Raw genomic sequence first — 18,311 nt, 5'->3', positions numbered from 1 at the left:
ATTTTCAAGACATATACATATGATATTATTGGAGCTCTCCTCAGACTAACTATGATAATAATATAGCTGTCAATTTTATAGTTTTGAATTTATTAGATTACTAAGGATCACGATATCATACAAAAGTCTTTCTGTTCATAAATATTGGCAAAGGAAGTAGGTGTGGACTGTTCATATGAGAAGAGAAGAAAATTTAATGTCATGGCTAAGCGAGTGCTTATCTAGAATTTTGTGATATAATATATAAAGACCTTACTTAGAATCAAGGTTTTAAATCTCGATGTCAATAGAAAATGTCGAGGTTTTAATTTAATGAAAATATCGATAAAATGTCAACGTTGATGGATATTTCTGTAAAAATTATTGAAATTAAAAAATCGTAAAAAATATTTAAATTAACAAATAAATATTTTCATATTTCTAAATAAGTTTTAAAAAAAGAACAAATATTGATATTAGGTATATATTAGTGATATATTAGTGATATTTTGTTGATATTTTTTATATTTTGTCAATTTTTTTGTACTATGATGGAAATGTCGATTTATCCCTTATGTCGATGTCGAATCCATGAAAACGTGGACATATCGATAGAAATATAGACATAACGATGGATATTTAGAACCATAAACAACAGTTTATATAGTTAAAAAATATTTTAAAAATTTTTTTACTATACTTAATATTAATATTAATGATACAATAACTATAGTCTGACATAAAACTATCACCTTAAAAGAATGACTAAATTTTGACGTTGTTTAGAAAAGAAGATCATATTAGTACATAACAAGAACAATATTTTTTTTTAATATGAGATCTTTTGATGAAACAAAATAAAAAGGTTTCTGGGTGAAATAAAAGAGTGACGTTATAATATTTTAATTTTAATTTTATAAAGAAAATTATCTTTTCAGTTATAGATTTTTACCATTATATATGCATAATTATTTGCTTCTTCTTCCGTGGACACTCAATCCCCCTCTAATATTTGTTGTGTATCAATATATATTAATAGGATATTAAACATTTATGTTTTTGTTACCGATAACAATTTAGTCATTGAATATCAATTTGTAACAATTTCAAATTTGTATAATTTAGTACTTGAATTTTAGTAGGTAACATTTTAGTCTGGAGGTTAAAATTTGTAATGATTTAATTTCTATTGTAAAAATTTTTGTTAAGATTTAAATGACGAGGGATTTGTTTATAGACAAAAGTTGACATTGATGAGATTTTTCAGGATATGAACTAAATTGTTACTAATTTGAGAGTACATTACATAAATCATTATTTCAGTAACACTATAGGAATGAGAATAATTTTTTTACCATTAATTAATTAAAATGGTAAAGAAGAAAAAGAAGGCTTAAAACAACGACACTAAATATAATTATCATTACAAACTAAAACCTCATCAATTATTTATTTTTTGAAATAAAAAAAATTATTTTCTCCCTTTTTCATTCATCATTCATCTCTATTCGGTATAAATTATAATTATCATTACAAACTAAAACCTCATCAATTATTTATTTTTTGAAATAAAAAAATTTATTTTCTCCCTTTTTCATTCATCATTTAATCTCTATTAGATGTCAATTCATTTTTAATTATGGTAAATAGGTTACTTTTTTTTTCTTTTAACTACTATAGATATCTATTGAACCTAACTCAATTGATTAATACATTCATCTTCTATCAAAATGTCGTAGGTTTGAATCTCACCTAAACCGTGCTTGGAAACCGTGCTTGGAAGAATAATTTAATTAAATGAACAAATAAATGGGCCGGCCCAAAAGGATGGGATTTAGATAAAATCTTGTGGCGGAATTGCGTGGGCTTTCCAAATCTTATCAGATAAGAAAAAATCCGACAGCTGACCAACTGCCACGTCACATTCGTCCATATCCTCTGCACAAATACTCGATACCAATCATTATCTGCTACGTCATAAATCTCGGTTTCATACTCAAATATGCCCCTATTCATCTCCTACAATTACCAAAAAACCACCAATTTTTCTCTTTTGGTGCCACGTATTCAACTCAAACCATCTATTTTAAAGATGATAACGAGTCCTCTTTTTCCTGGCTAAATTTCAAATTTTTAAAGTTCATTTTATTACATTCTATACATTTTCAAAATATTTCTTTAATTCATGTATTTAAAAAAAATTCGAAACTTTTGATGTTTGTAATTAAGCATGTCGTTGATTATTATTGTTATTATTGGTACAATATGTAGAGGCGTGGTCGAATTCACACCCCCTGATTTGAGATATATATCAATTATCATTAAGTTATGTTCGTTTTGGCATGTCGTTGATTATTTAATTTATAGGTTGCATATCGCATATTGTATAACATATAGATAACATAAATTTGAATTTATATATTAATATAATTCTTTACCAAAACTATATTAAATTGACTGAAGCACTTTGACGTTGGGTCATTTGGTATATTGAAAAATATAACAATATACATATGAGATTATAAATTTGAACTTTCAAACGAGAAAGGTTGTTAAAATTTTAACCAGTTAGAATTATGTTTAAATTTGTAATAACCTAAAGTATAATTGAGACTCTTTTAAATAGAAATACTTTGATATGTTTATTTTAATAGAAAAGTATTTAATATAATATTTAAGTACTCTATTTTTTTTTCTTTTTCATTTATTTAAATGTGTTTTTAGTACAATATGTGAGGTTAGAGATTTGAACTCACGACATTTGTACCGCAGATGAGTATCTTAACAAGTTGAGCTATACTAAACTGGTTTCATTAGTTCGAAAGTTGGAGGATTTATGCTAAGCTTAACTTAGTAGTCAAACTCTATGTTTACTTCTAAATATGATATTTGGTAGTTGTTTCGAGAGCATTTTCAAATTCATGAAAGTTAAAATATCTTTTAACTAGTTTTTATTTTCTCTTTCTTTTTATGAATTTAATATATGAAGATAAGATTAGAGACAACATATTGTTATAGATATGTGTCGATTGAGCTTATGGTATTAAATATTCATCAATATATCGACATTTTCACGTATCCATGAATTCATTATCGACATGAGAGATAAATCAACATTTTCACAATATTACAAATAAATCGATAAAATATGGAAAATATCAACAAAATCTGATGAGTATAGGCATAATATTAATATTTACTATATTAAATTTATTTAGAAATGATTAAATGTCTATCTGTCAATTAAATGGTTTGTACGACTTTTTACTTTTATTTTTATAATTTTTATAGAAATATTTACCGATATCGACATTTTTACGAAATTGAAATCATGAAATTGAAATCTCAGTATTTTTATATATTTTTTTTAGTACAATATATTATAATAGTATAAGAATGAAGTAATGTGTTTGTTACGAAATTATAGAGATCACCATTCTCCAGAGCCGTGCAGAAAAGTATTGATAAAACTAATTCCAATTCCCACATGACACCACTTCCATTTACATTTTCAGTTCCACTTTCGTTCTCTCAGTTGCAGGCTGTGGCGCGTCGATGGCGTCCATCTTCTTCCGTCGGAAGCTCCCGAACAAACCTCTCCTTCTCCGAGTTCGCCTCTTCTCACAGTCGAACTCAACCACAACAGAGCCTACTCGGCGCATTGACAAGATTTTGATCGCCAATCGAGGCGAAATTGCATGCAGAATCATCAGGACCGCCAGGAGGTTGGGGATTCAAACCGTCGCTGTTTTCAGCGACGCTGATAGGGATTCGCTCCATGTCAAGTCCGCCGATGAGGCTGTGCATATCGGCCCTTCCCCCGCCAGGTTGAGTTACCTCAATGCTGCGGCGATTCTCCAGGCTGCGTCTCGGACTGGTGCGCAGGTGAGAGCTGGTGACATCTTCGTTTCTTCGTTGTTGTAGACGGAGGATTGAAATTACCGAAAATGCTCAAATTCTTAGGTGAAACTCAATGTTTTTCCGGTTTATTTTCTGTTTTTGCGGAGGTACTGAGTTTTGTTCGAACGCCTGCAACTGTTTACTTCTGCTTAAATTTAGCATACTGTTTTGATGTTAAGTGGTACTCGAACAAAATTAGGAGAATGTATTTTATTGAAAGCCACTGATATGGGTACTGATTGAGAGATTATATATGCGGGTGATTTTAATTTGTTCGCAATATTGGTAACATCTGGAATACTGTGTAGGTACTGATAGGCTACTGTACCAATCCTAATTCCTAATCTAACTTGTATCAGATCAGACATAGGGCATGAAATCTTCTGTGCTTGGATGGCGTGCAGCTTCCAAGACCGTAAAATGTGGAGGATTCGAAATTGTTGATCTGGGCACAGAAGATTTCAGGCCTATTTCGGATGCAAGGCTGTATAATGTCAGTTATAGGCATGGAATATTCTGTGCTTAATGTAATCTATAGCTGACTTTTTATTGAAAGCATTCCATATTGATATATACAACCCTGCAAGAATTAACAGATTATATATAGCCCTGCAAGCATTCAATATAGCTGACTTTTTACTGAGTTGCTGCTCCATCAGCATCATCCTTAGTTTCTTCATTGCTTATCGATGCTAACCATTTATTTAACTCAGATTTTCTCAATTAGATGGTTATATCCTTATTCGGGTTACATAAGACATGGTCTTCACTGTGGGTATATTATTTTGGTGTATAGGCTATCCATCCTGGCTATGGTTTTTTATCTGAAAGTGCTGACTTTGCTCAACTATGTAAAGATGAAGCCCTTACATTTATAGGCCCACCCATATCTGCAATTCGACACATGGGTGACAAGAGGTATGAGAAATTGAATCCCCCTGCTTTTCTCGATTTTTCATTATGTACCTGGGGCAGTAGAAAGTGCTTTAGATAATTTCCTAAATAATGCAACATATGTTCCCTCTCTTGTTGTTCTTCCTCTTTTCATTTTTTTTTGTCTTTTATTTTTTTTTAATAAATATATAATGTGTGTAAATATGCTCCCATTTCTTAGCACGCAAAGGGGTAGCTGCTTGCTCATGAACAATTTTCCCTCTCTATTCTTGAGATATAATTTTTCTACTTGCCAATGGATGTGTTATTTTACTAATCTTTTTTCAGCGCATCAAAGAGAATAATGGGTGCAGCTGGTGTCCCGCTTGTACCTGGGTACCATGGTACTGCACAAGATATTGATACAATGAAGTTAGAAGCAGACAAAATTGGGTATCCAATATTAATAAAACCAACGCATGGAGGTGGGGGGAAGGTAGATAGTTTCTTTGTCCTTGAGCATTATAAATCTTTAGATTTTGTCTAAAATATCAGAGATTAATGGAGTTGATGCACTAGCAAAGATTTATGGTCCATTCATGTTTGAGTGTTCAACAAGAGCTGGTAAAATTCAACATGCATGAGGGCTGGGGAGTGCTCCATGTGCCTCTGATACCAAAACTAGCAATAAGTGTACTTTTTTAGATCACAAAGTTTATAAAACAGCTATATAATCTATGAAATGCTTGATGTTTCCTATCAAAAGAAAAATAAAATGGAAACAGCTATACGACTGAAAATAAATATGCAAGTTCAAACTGCGAACCAAGTTATAAGAATAGCTGATCAAATCATGCAAACAATACAACCCTTCCATTTTCACTTCCAGGCTGGAAGCGCAGCCTATCTTTGAACAATTTTGTTCATTTTCATTATATCAACGAGAAGTCGTATCTTGTTATAAAAAAAAAAAAGCCGAAAGCGCAACCTTCTTTTCAAGGCTGATGTTTTGACTTGTGAGATTTCTTACATAATTTTTTTCAGGGTATGAGGATTGTACATAGTCCAAATGAATTTATTGATGCTTTCTTGGGAGCTCAACGTGAGGCTGCAGCTTCTTTTGGCATAAGCACAATATTGCTGGAAAAATATATCACTCAGCCAAGGCACATAGAAGTCCAGGTATTTTTTTTTGGTTTTATTGTTTTAAGTAACCATTTCTCTTGGCATTTTGTCTCCTGTAATGTAGGAGAGCCTGTAAAGTTGACTGACATTTATGCTATAATTTTCCTTGTTTTTCCTTTTCAAATTTCAATGAATGAAAAGTTTCATCTTTTTGCTCGATTGGCTTCGTACAACTACTGTGGTTCCAACTTGTATGTGAAGGGAGCAGGAGGAGCTCTTGGATTCTAATTACGAATTCTACTTTGGACTAGTGATTATAATTTAGAGGAGAGCTTTGACTTGGATATTAATATTGTCCTTTACAGGAGATGACTCCATTATATCTGATATTAATTTTAATAGTGCCTTTAAGAGGATGCGGATCCTCTTTGTTTCACTAACCCATTTCATTTGTCAAATTAGAAGGCTTTACTTCCTTTTTCTTTGGGTTTTTTTTTAATATATATATATATATTTTATCACACCAATTAAATATCTGGTTTCCTATAAAATAAATAAATAAAGCACAAAAAAAAAAAATAAAAAAAATAAAGCATTGTTGGTATGAGGAATGCTGATCAAACTTACTAACTTTGCTTTTAATAATAATTAGGTAACTGCGTAGAATTTTTATCGCAAGTTTGATCCAAACATTATGAAATTTCTTTGTATCTTTGAACAATTTCATGTTCCTTTTCATTAATCAATGAAAAGTTCGTTTCTTGTTAAAATAAAGTTAGGGAGACCGGATAAGAATTTGCAATATTCTCTTCTGAAGTGTTGTTGTATTCCCCCTTCCGCGAGAAAGGGAGATTCCTTTGGCGGGCTAGGTTCTTTGGGATTTTGTGGGAAATTTGGGGGCAAAGAAACAATAGATTCTTTAAGGGAGTGGAAAGAGAGTGGGAGTTTGTTTGGGACCTCATAAGGTTTAATGTCCCTTCATGGGGTCTGTTTTGAATTTGTTCTGTAATTATTATCAGTTAGGTCATATTCTTTTGGATTGGAAGCCCTTTCTCTAGGTTGGCTTCCTTTTTCGGGGCTATGTTTTTGTATGTCCTTGTATTTCTATTTTGTTTTTATTTTTCTCATTGAAAAGTTCGGTTTCTTATAAAAAAAAAATATTCTTATGAAGTTTTGGAATAAGATGTTTCAATTTATAGGTAATGTGCATGGGTGGTTTGGAGGGGTTACCCAAAGAACTTTGAGGTAGTTGGATTTAGAAGAAGTTGTGATTGAAGCGAAGAAAAACTACGAAGGTTTTCCGTCATGTGGTATTAGTTTCAAATTGGAGGTTGGCTATCAAGTGATGGTTGTGTTGGTTGTATTGATGAAATTATGTTGGATGGCTGTTATCGTTGTCGTTTATTTTTCTTTTTTAAGGAGCCTGAACCAAAAGGAAGGGTTTTCCAGTCCAAAAGGATGATTGTTAGGCGTGTTAACATGTTGGATGGTTGTTAGATGTGTTAACATGCATGGCTTGTTTACCAGAGGTGCTACTGCTGCTTTTGATGAGTTTAACTCAAAGGAAAATCTATAAGAAGATTTTTTCAATTTAGGAAAACGAGAATGGTGGAATTAAAACTGTGCTTCCAACTATACTGGACAAAATTATGGGGTTGTGAGGTTGTTATTGGACTACTTGCGACATCTAAAAGAAATCTGCTATTCAGTCTTATTGTGAGAGATGGGTCTCAGTCAGAGCCCTAGTAAGGGGAGTCAAGATCACCAAGAAGAAACTTGTGGAGGGTGAATTTTCCATGGAATCTAAGTTCAAAAGTTAAGTTCTTCGCATGCTCATAGTTCATAGGAGAGTTGACATCTTGAATTTCGTTCTGCAGTCTTTTTGCTTGGCCTTATGTCCCATCCTCAGTTGTGTTCTGGAAGAGCAAGCATGGAAGGATCTGAGTTGTATTATTTTTGAGTTTCTCTTTTCAGAAAAGATCTAGGAGAGCTTTTTTCATTAGTTTGGGATGTCCTCCAGCATCCCACTTTTGGTGATAGAGGGAGGTTGCCGTAGGAGATTGGTTCTTCTATGCTCGTAGAGATAAATATGAGTTGTCAAGAAAGTAGAGAAGAGATAGGATAGACGGTTGGTTAGATCTAGTATGGGTCCATGATGGTGGGTTGGAGTTGGTGGCTCTCTTAGGGTTCCTCATCTGGAAACCTTGGGGAAGAGGATCAAGCTGGCTGGAAAGAGTTGAAAGGATGTTTAGGATTGGGAGTTCTGGAAGGAGGTTTGGAGTGTGACTTGTCTCTTCTTGTTTTGGTGACGTTCCTTCCCCTCTCCTTGATTAACGACTGGAGCTCCTTTCTGTAATGTTCCCCTTCTCCTTTTTCTGGTTTCGTTCACCTGGTGTAGTTGGGTTAACCCCCTTTCTGAGTGATCTTTTCTTTTGTACTTTTGTCTCTTAATGAAGGTTGGTCCTCTTATCAGAATGTAAGACCCTCTTCCTCACAACCTTCTCAAAGTATCATCACCTACTCAGTCGTTGTAGCAACTGTCCTTGGACTTTTGATTGCAGATACATAATAAATGAGAATATTTAGTGAGCCCGTTTGGTAAATAGAAGAGTAAGTCGTCGTTAATTTGATAAGAAGGGCTCTCCATCTCTGTAGTTTCTTTTCAGCTTTCTCTCCATTGTATGTAAAACGAGATTATTTTTCTTTATTTTTTTTTCAAATATGCTTTTGAAGTGGTAAACCAAGGTATAATATTGGCCAATCCTTTACTGAACACTAGTTTATCAAGACTGATAAGTTTCTGATAAGCTTCCTCACACCCCCTACTAAATTCTCATGTCTCTTCTGTTTTTCTGTTTATGCATTGATCGTTAGTCCTATAATTTTGAAGCTGTAGATTTTTGGGGATACACATGGAAACATTCTGCATCTATATGAGAGGGATTGCAGTGTGCAAAGAAGACATCAGAAGATAATTGAAGAAGCTCCAGCTGTAATGAGTGCTTTTCTCACTAAATATGTTTTTCATTGTAATTTTATTCCAACTATAACTAAACTATGTATTCGTGCAGCCAAATGTTTTAGATGACTTTCGATCACATTTGGGTCAAGCAGCTGTCTCTGCAGCTAAGGTGAGGTCTACTTCACTTGCATGTAATGTAATGGCAGCAATTGAACCACCAAATCATAGTATGGTTGGACTGAGCCTTTTCCATGTCTATTTTAAATGTGAATGACTAATTGAAACCACATGCATACAAGTGTACGATTTTCTTTTTTTGGAAGCTGACTTATTTTGCAAAAATTTGCATTCCATATAACTTAAGTAGTTTATCTTACCATCAGTAGGCCATCATCTTGATTTATGTTCGGTTATCAGCATTATAAATTGAAGAGTCTTTGCCAGTAGTATCACGTGGCAAGAATTATATCCTATAAAAATTACATCACTTGGGAATTTAGTTCAGATATGAAGGTAGGACATCGTTGGCTATGTTAAATATCTTTGACCTTTGAGGTATCATGAAGGCATGCGCTTTCTCTTTAAATCATTGCATTCATGTTCATAACTGCAAGTTTTGCAAGTGGTATGGTTCAAGAGAAACCAAAGACCTTTTTGAGACAAAAGGAAAGATCGGTTAGATTGCTCTGAACTTGCTAAATGCTAAGTTTAAGGCATCCCAGTGGTGTTCTCTCTCTAATATATCTTTTTGAGAATTACTCTTGTGGTCTTATATGTTCTTCTTGGGATGTCTTTATTTCTACCTATTCTTTCAGTTTGATGTATTTTTTGAGATTCCTTTTCTGTTTTATCTTTCACTCCTCGGGAGTTTGTTTCCTTGAACATTGTATTCTTTTCATATACCAATGAAAAATTTGTTTTTTGTTAAAAAAAAAAATCTATATGTTCTGACAATTGAAACAACCGTCTAACAAAAACTGATTGAGCTGACTGAAATTGACAAAATTGGTCCAAATTGACTGTTTAATTTTCAGTTCTATATTTTATGAAACTGAATTAACCAACACTTATTGCTCAAACCAACCAAACCGCCTTATACCACTTTACCAGTGGAAAGCTCTGCTATTGTAATAAAGTTATGTGATGATGGTAGAAAGCTTTGGTGAACCATGAATCCTTAATGATTAGTGTATGGGAAGAGATGCCTATCTACTTAGTAAGTAGAATAACAATTAATGAGGGCGCTTCTTTGGTACTTATCTAGGTAGAGGCTTATAGTAATTATTTTTTTATCAAGTTTAGAACACCTTTTTATTCTATTTTTTCTTTTAATAGTCAAGTCTTGTCATTAATGTAGGTAAGTGTTTTTTCTTTTTTATTATTTCCCCTTTCTAGGGATTTGAAGTGTACTTTCCTGATATGAATTTTCAATTGGGTGCATAAAGGCAGTTGGTTATTACAGTGCTGGCACAGTGGAGTTCATAGTCGATACCATATCTGGTGAATTTTATTTCATGGAGATGAATACTCGCCTTCAGGTTCCTGTTCCCTAATTATGCTTCTCTAATTCCTTTAGTAGATTATAATGGATATTTTCTAACGCCATTTGGCTCTTACATGCAGGTTGAACATCCTGTTACTGAGATGATAGTGGGTCAAGATCTCGTTGAGTGGCAAATCCGTGTTGCAAATGGAGAATCTCTTCCCATAAGCCAGTCACAAGTGCCTTTATTAGGTAATCTGCTTTATCTTGAATTAATGATGCACAAAATCTTCACTAGATGCTGCAATTAGTATTGTCCTGTAGCTACTTAAATATGGAAAGGTTTATTTCCAGTGCTGCATTTAACCAAGTTAATATGTATGAAGGTGTATTGAATGAATGGTTTTTCCCGGTGGCCGGTTGCTAAATAGTCAAAAATGAAACAAGAGACTTCCAAGTTTCTTCACTTGATCGTTATCAAGAAAATCTAGTCTCAAGGAAGAACTTCTAGTTTTGAATGAATACTACTAATTGTTTGGAGGGTTCGGAGCAGTGGAAACAGGGAACGGTCCTGTATTTCCATGAAATAAATTCGAAATTATGCCTCCACTTGTTCAGTATGGTTTCCGTTTCCCCTTAAGTTTTGGGTTTTGACACAAATGCATAAATTTTTTAGCCATATATTAATTAATAAATTTTCTAATTTTTTTTATTTCATGTTAAAATTAGAATATTACTTTTTTTTAAGATGAATATTACGTATTTTTGTACTACTATTTTAGGCTCAGTTATCATTGTCACTCACACCACTAGTTTGTGATATTTTGAAATAAAGGGGGGATAGATCTTGGGAGGAGGTTTGGTCTATCATTAGATTTCATATTTCTCTGGACCAGTTATCATTGTGCACACCACTAGGTTGGAGCCGCTCTCCCCCCCCCCCCCCCAATTTGACTCCTTTTGCTAGGGCTGTCTTTTTGTATACCTCCTTTGTATTGTTTCGCTTTTATTTCGATGGAAGCTTGGTACCTTTTCAATAAATATATAGATATATATTTTGAAATAAAAGGTTCTTAAATGGTACAAATAAAAGAATTGAATTATTACACATTTACATCGGACGTGAATTAGTTCATTGTACAAGCAATAGTACTACTAAAATAATATTTACAATATTTTTATGAGAGAAGTTTTCAATCACGTGCTATGATTTTTTGGAATATAACTTTATTTGTTCAAGGACAATATTGAAATTCACGGAATGTGATTTGGGACACAATGGGAGTTTGCGAGCCTCAAAGTTTATGTTTTTATGTGATGGCAGCATCAAAAAGAAAGTCTGAAATGATTACGTAATTACTTGGAACTAGAAAAAAATCTCATGAGTCATCTCTGTGGAACTCCTAAGCATATTTATCCAACATTTTTGTGAGCATCTTTACTAACCAGGCATATATTCATTGGCATCCTAATAAACTTTGGACCAAATGGTAGCATAATGCTTGAAGACTGAAGCAATAGTATTAAAGATATAACATTTAATTGTATTGCTCGTTCATGTATGTGGAAATGGAGGGATTTAATAGCTTGTTATTCCTTGAGAAGTGACCAACTATGGTCATTCTGTATTATGGAATTGTTTATTCTCCAGTTTCAGAGTCTTTTTAATAAATATCATGAAACAAAGACTTAAGCAAATGGTCATTGATTTGATTGTAAATATGGATTTATTTTTATTTTGTTAGTCTCCCAATTGTAATTTGGAAAATTGTTTCATATATTTTATTATTTGATATTGCATGTGTGTTCAATACTGCTGACCCTTATGAAGTTAATTTTTCTTTTGTTCTTAGGTCATGCTTTTGAAGCCCGCATTTATGCAGAAAATGTGCCAAAAGGGTTTCTTCCAGCCACTGGAAGTCTTCACCATTATTGCCCTGTTCCTGCTTCACAGTCTAGTAAGATGCTTTACTTCATTAGTACTGGCAACTCAATCTTCAGTTACTCAAATTCAAAGACATTTTATTGGAACATCGTAAAGATTTCTTAGTTGTGTTTTGTGTGACTGCTTACCACATTATACTTGGGAGTTTCATATGCACGTTGATTTCCATCTTTTATTTTCTTTTGTATTAATCTTTGAAATCAATAACACTCTGTTTTAGCAGTTCGAGTTGAAACTGGGGTCGAACAAGGAGATGCTGTTAGTGTACATTATGATCCTATGATTGCTAAGCTTGTTGTTTGGGGAGAAAATCGTGCTGCAGCATTAGTCAAACTAAAGGACTGCTTAAAAAAGTTTGAGGTATATCTAATCAGTATTAGTTTGGTTTGCAGAATTTATTATTCAACTTGATTTAAGCTGAAAAAATACATTATCTAGTTGAAACCTCACAATGTTGGTATTTCATTAAGATATTCGGTTGATGTTTCTAGTAACTGGCTAGTTACAGAAAATATGAACAATTTGGAACTAGAAACAGTGAAAGAGGTAGACTTGGCTGTTTCAGTGGCTACTACAGTTATTTTATAGCTGCTATTGATCCAGGAAGTTCCCTTCACGGCCAAATTTAAATGACTTTCATTTATTTGAAGGCGGTTATCTTGGGTAAGCATCTAGTGGTTGGATCACACTGCTGGTTCTACAATATAGGTTTATGTCAAGAGGTTTCTGATTTTTTTATTTTTTATAATTAAAACAAGAAAAAGAGGTTTCTGACTTTGTTATGTTTTTAATTGACACTTGATAGTACCCTAAGATTGTCTTGAGTTAACATTCTGTAGTTAATTTTTAACACTTGACAAATCCAATTCATATTGTATCATTGAGGCCATTGTTCTTTCATAAGGTTGCAGGTGTCCCAACCAACATAAACTTTCTATTAAAACTTTCAAATCATTATGCATTTGAACATGGGGACGTGGAAACTCATTTTATTGAGCGCTATAAAGATGACCTCTTTGTTGATCCTTCTAATTTTGTAATGGCAAAAGAAGCATATGAAACTGCTAGACTTAATGCTCGCTTAGCAGCTGCCTGTATCCTCCACTTGGAACATTCTAAACTGAACAAAAAGTCTTCTGGTATTGCAAGTTCTTATCTATTCTTGTGATCTTAAACGCTTTGGAAAGCAGTTTATAAGTTGGCAAAGCTAATTATTTTCAGGGAATGGTATACATTCAATATGGTACTCTCCTCCTCCATTTAGAGTACATCATTCTGCTAGGCGTACAATGGAGTTTGAGTGGGAGAATCAATATGATAGCAGTGTCTCAAAGCCCTTCGCACTTGCAATTACCTACCAGCAAGATGGTGGATTTTTAATTGAGGTATTTGTATGCTTTTAAAAAACTCACTTAAGTAGCCTTTAAGAAGAGATACAAATATACCTGTACGATGATATATGTGATGTATTAAAAATTACAATATAATTGAAACTGATCTTTGTCTCAGTCTTTGAGTGAGTTATGAGCTCTTGCCTCTGACATTTTGTTCCTTAATTTACATGTCAGAATGACAAGGATAATTTGTTCAATAAACCTATTATCATGAGACATGACAAAATGGGGTTGGGAATATGACATCAAGAGATGGAATCTGTGTGAGGATTCCCTTTAGCACAAAGAGCTTTGAAACGCTGCCTAAACTATTTTCCATTTAGTTCTTGTAATTTTTATTTTTGGTGTCTCTTTCTGTTTGGTTTCAGTTTGTGTTTTATATATGGCATCTCTTCTCACATTCACTCTCCTTAATGAAAGCAGCTCTCTTCTTGAAAAAAAAAATTATGTTGATTTTATTCATGATGCCTGTTGTCCTGTTGTTCCCAATATGTATTCTACAGACTGGAGAAAATGGTTCTTCTGCGGTTGGAGTCAAAGTTGCTCAGCTTGGAAAACATAATTTCAGAGTTGAAGTTGATGGTGTTATCATGGAAGTTCGCTTGGCTATTTACTCGAAGGTAAGTGAGGAATCAGTTGATACATCAATACATTTCCACCCACCCCACTTCCTTTTATATTATTCATCGGAATTTCTTGGTTTTCAGGATCAGACAAAGCACGTACATATATGGCATGGGTCACATCACCATCACTTCAAACAAAAGTTGGGAATTCATTTGTCAGATGAAGATGAATCACAACATAAGCCTGGTTTTGAGGCAGCATCCAACCACCCTCAAGGAACTGTTGTTGCTCCCATGGCTGGTTTAGTGGTCAAGGTTCTAGTGAAAAATGGTGATGAAGTTGGAGAAGGTCAATCAGTGTTGGTCCTCGAAGCAATGAAGATGGAGGTTTGCAATATAACTGCGTGTATTTCATGTTTAGTAACTCTCTTTTCACAAAAAGCAGAAGTTGTAATACTTTCACTCTTAAAATTTTCTCAGCACGTTGTGAAAGCACCCATGGCTGGACAAATCCACGGCCTACATGTTGCAGCAGGTCAGCAGGTTTCTGATGGGAGTATTTTGTTTAGTGTCAAGGTAAGCCATTAAATACCTTTCGAATTATTTCATGGATCTTTGATTATTCTTTTGTGGGAGACTTAGATGAATGCATGTTCATCGTTATGAAACATAATAAGCAATAACAGATCAAAACTGGTTATGATTACTATCCTTCTACAGGTTATTGTGGTGCAGTTGTGTATTTCTTGTATGCTTGTTGTGCCTTTGAGTTCTTCTTTTGGTTCCCATCTTTGAAAAAAATTTTACTTTAAGAACTTCGTTAAAGAAATAGAGTACGAAGAATGGCTAACACAACTGAGGCTGCCAGATAGATTTAGCTTGAAAATCCTTGGTGACGCAATGTAGTTGAAGATCCGTTGATATTGGAAGCAAATGCACCAAAAAATAGATCTAGCATCACAATTCCAAAAAGATTTTTTTGTTAAGCTTCTTCCAGACATCTCATCCAGGAGGAATCGGCTTTCTCTCTGGCCTTTTGTCCCCATTCTTAATTTTTTTTTTCTTTTGCTTTTTTGTTTTTTGTTTGTGGTCTCTCTGAATATTGATGATCGTATGCATCAAATGAGTATCCTGTTTGTGGTTAATTGAACAGTCTAGTTTAATTCTAGTAGGGGTGTATCTTGGCTCCTCTTGATCGATAGTAATAGTAAGGCTTCTTAAGGTTTCAATAGAAAATCCAACAAAATCCCATTTCCCCCAGAAGTCAGGAGTTGATAAAACAAAGAAACCGCTGTTTGTTTGACCTTTTTGTTGGAGAAATGATGACAGGAAGAGAGAATAGGGAAAATTATTCAATACGGTCACATTGTGGCTGCCTCCTCTAAACTTGATGCATGGTGAAACCATGATTTTTAGTTTCTCTCCTATATCCAACAGTATAAAATTACCGACCACAATACCAGCCTCCTTGAAAAATTTCTCAAGAGAATAGAGGTTTTAGGCACACGTATTTGACGACTCTAACTAGTTAATATTTTTTACATAAATACCTCAACCATCAACCTGTACCTCAAATTTTTTTGACGAGATAGTTCTTCGATAAACAATGTTGTTTACTTGAAGACGTTAGCCTGAGGCAATTTCTTAGGAGAGTAGCATCTTTTTCTGACTAGCATATTGACTACATTTGTCATCTTAAATATGACTACTTTATAGCTCAGTTTAGTAACGATCCCCATTTCTTGTTTCTGTTTCCTTAATTTTACTAAAGAAAATAGAATTGCATACCTCCAACACTCATGAATTCAAGAATGATAAAACAATATTTTTATTTAAAATTTGGAACAAATTGAAAATGGGAACAAGAACCAAGAAACTTGTTTTTGTTGTTTCTAAAATTTCTCAATTTTGAGAACGTTTCTAAAACGTGAGAAACAAGAAACATATATAGTTGTGAAATAGTTGTGAAATAGTTGTGAAATGCTTAGGTTTCTTGATAAAACTAGAAACAAGAAACAAAAACGTTAGCCCTTAATTGCCCAATATTTAGGTTCTTTTTTCAAATGACGTCACTTTCTAATTGACTTGTAATATTACTACTCGAATTAGAGATTGTTTTTTTATTAGATGTTGAAATAAGTTGTGTGGTTTGTGCAGAAAAACTAGAGGTCATGGGGCATCTCCTGTCATTTCCTGGCAAATTGTTGCTAAGGTACGGCTCATTTTAACTTCTTGCTAAGAAGGCCATTGAAGGGGTTATGCTGTCACCTATGTTCCCTTAGAAGAATCTTGTATATGATAATTGTGGCTAAATAAAAATAAAAAACATCAGCTCTCAATTTAATAAAGTTACAACTCAGGTTTTCTTCAACACTGTAATTCCTCTCTTTTTCCCTCTACCCCTCTGGCTGTTTTCTGAAACTTTTTTTAGGTTAAATGACAAGTTTTGGTTGCGTCTCTAAATTTTTAAGATTATTTTTATTTGGGCTTTATATTTGAACAAGACCCTAATAGGTCTTCCAACTTTGTTGAATTTTGTGTCTAGTAGGTATTTGTCATTAATTCGTCTAACACTAACCTATCACATTAATTGTATATTTAAGGATCATGTGGCAGGCCAATTTAAAGGCATTAAATTAATGGAGTAAACACAAATTTGAAAGTTTATGAACTTATTAGAAACACTTTAAAGATATTAGACGGACACAATCTTAAAGATTTATATAAACAACCTATGAGTTAAGGGACTAGACTTATAAGTAACGTTAGAGGAATTTAAGACTCTTTTGGTAACGATTTCATTTCTTATTTATTGTTTCTAGTGTTATTGAGAAACTTAAGTATCAGATAACTATTTATATTTTTTAATTCGTATTTTTAGAAATGTTTCTAGAATTTTATAGAAATTTTGAAAACAACACAATCAAAGTTTCTTATTTATTGTTCATATTTTTAGTTTTTTTTAAGATATAAGTAAAAATATTTTATTTAAAAAAAAACGTTACCTAAAAGGGGCATAGTTTTCTCTCTTGGGTAGGTAGGCCTGGGAGACTACAAGTTAATACTGTATTTTGCTATTGTGTTTGATGTTGTGCTGGAACATATTAAAATTGCGGGTAAAAAAGCAAGGGATGTTTTGAACAAAATGCTACTGTTTTTCGATTCTTGACGCTTTAGAGAGTTTTTATTCAAATCCATCTCCACCGACGTTTGAATGGTTTTTCCGACCCTGCAACAAAGAAAAAGTTCTTTCCCTAAATCAGAACCTGGACAAAGTCTTGTAGGGAAGGTGATGAGGTTTATTAAACAATCCTTAATATTTAAGGAAGACTTGGCAGTCGAATGTTGGATATTTTTTTTAATAATGCCTTAGTTCAAACTTATTCCAAATATATATCAACTTCGCAAACTATTTCCAAGAATAATATTTGGAAAATTATAGGTCGTCTCTCAAGAGACGACCTATGTCACTTCACAGTTTCCGAACTGCATGAGATGAGACCTATAATTTTTCAAGCATTATTCTTGGAAATAGTTTGAGGATTGATATATATTTAGAATAAGTTTGAATTAAAATATTATTGAAAAAAATCCGCTGAATGTTTGGATAAGCCTTAATTATCTTGAAGATGCCATAAGTATCAACTTCTTAAATGTTGAAATACAATGCTTTGTGTTCATTTACTTGATCTACCTCCACAAGGTATAAAAGTATACGTGAGGACAATGCGTAGGTAACATTTTCGTTTCTTGTTTTTAGTTTCTATTTTTTGTTTAGAAACATAAGTGTTCGGTAATTATTCCGGTTTTTTGTTTCTCATTTAATAAACGTTTTCAAGTTTGTGTAGAAATTCTGGAAACAACACAATCAAGTTTCTTGTTTCTCTATTTCTATTTTTTTAAAATATAAATAGACTTATAAAATGAATAATATTTTTTTTAAGAAACAAAAACGTAAAAACTTTAAATATTTAATTTAAGAAATTAATTTTCATATAAAACTTTTACCTTTTTAATTTAAAATTATAGATAACAAGAAACAAAAATTAGTTAAAAAAAAATATTTCTAGAAACAATTATCAAA

General features: G+C 33.0%; 1 protein-coding gene across 3 annotated transcripts; it reads left to right on the top strand.

The window, feature by feature from the left end:
• Positions 1 to 3,411: 3,411 nt before the first annotated feature.
• MCCA (methylcrotonyl-CoA carboxylase alpha chain) lies at positions 3,412 to 16,598 on the top strand. 3 transcript variants are annotated; one of them, XM_022294507.2, is made up of 16 exons: positions 3,412 to 3,864; positions 4,676 to 4,797; positions 5,101 to 5,248; positions 5,797 to 5,934; positions 8,774 to 8,869; positions 8,949 to 9,008; positions 10,285 to 10,377; positions 10,463 to 10,574; positions 12,176 to 12,280; positions 12,491 to 12,627; positions 13,172 to 13,406; positions 13,489 to 13,652; positions 14,165 to 14,281; positions 14,369 to 14,614; positions 14,708 to 14,803; positions 16,385 to 16,598. In XM_022294507.2, the coding sequence occupies exons 1-16, from the start codon at positions 3,535 to 3,537 to the stop codon at positions 16,391 to 16,393; spliced, it is 2,208 nt and encodes a 735-aa protein (XP_022150199.1). In that variant the 5' UTR covers positions 3,412 to 3,534; the 3' UTR covers positions 16,394 to 16,598. The 3 variants fall into 3 exon arrangements, with proteins under 3 accessions (XP_022150199.1, XP_022150197.1, XP_087973476.1); XM_022294505.2 differs by having other exon boundaries at positions 12,488 to 12,627; XM_088117350.1 differs by lacking the exon at positions 3,412 to 3,864 and adding an exon at positions 3,924 to 3,942 and having other exon boundaries at positions 12,488 to 12,627.
• Positions 16,599 to 18,311: the final 1,713 nt, after the last annotated feature.

The sequence above is a fragment of the Momordica charantia genome (assembly GCF_013281855.1).
Source record: "Momordica charantia cultivar OHB3-1 chromosome 9 unlocalized genomic scaffold, Mcharantia_2.0 BLBB01000009.1, whole genome shotgun sequence".
Classification (NCBI taxonomy): Eukaryota; Viridiplantae; Streptophyta; class Magnoliopsida; order Cucurbitales; family Cucurbitaceae; genus Momordica; species Momordica charantia.
This window is presented reverse-complemented; position numbering and strand designations above follow the sequence as displayed.

Bases quoted from the DNA above. Each gene is read 5' to 3' on its own strand.
- MCCA (XM_022294505.2), top strand. From the start codon at position 3,535: ATGGCGTCCATCTTCTTCCGTCGGAAGCTCCCGAACAAACCTCTCCTT. The intron at 8,870-8,948 runs GTAATGAGTGCT...GTATTCGTGCAG, and splicing joins TAATTGAAGAAGCTCCAGCT to CCAAATGTTTTAGATGACTT. The intron at 12,628-13,171 runs GTATATCTAATC...TTCTTTCATAAG, and splicing joins ACTGCTTAAAAAAGTTTGAG to GTTGCAGGTGTCCCAACCAA.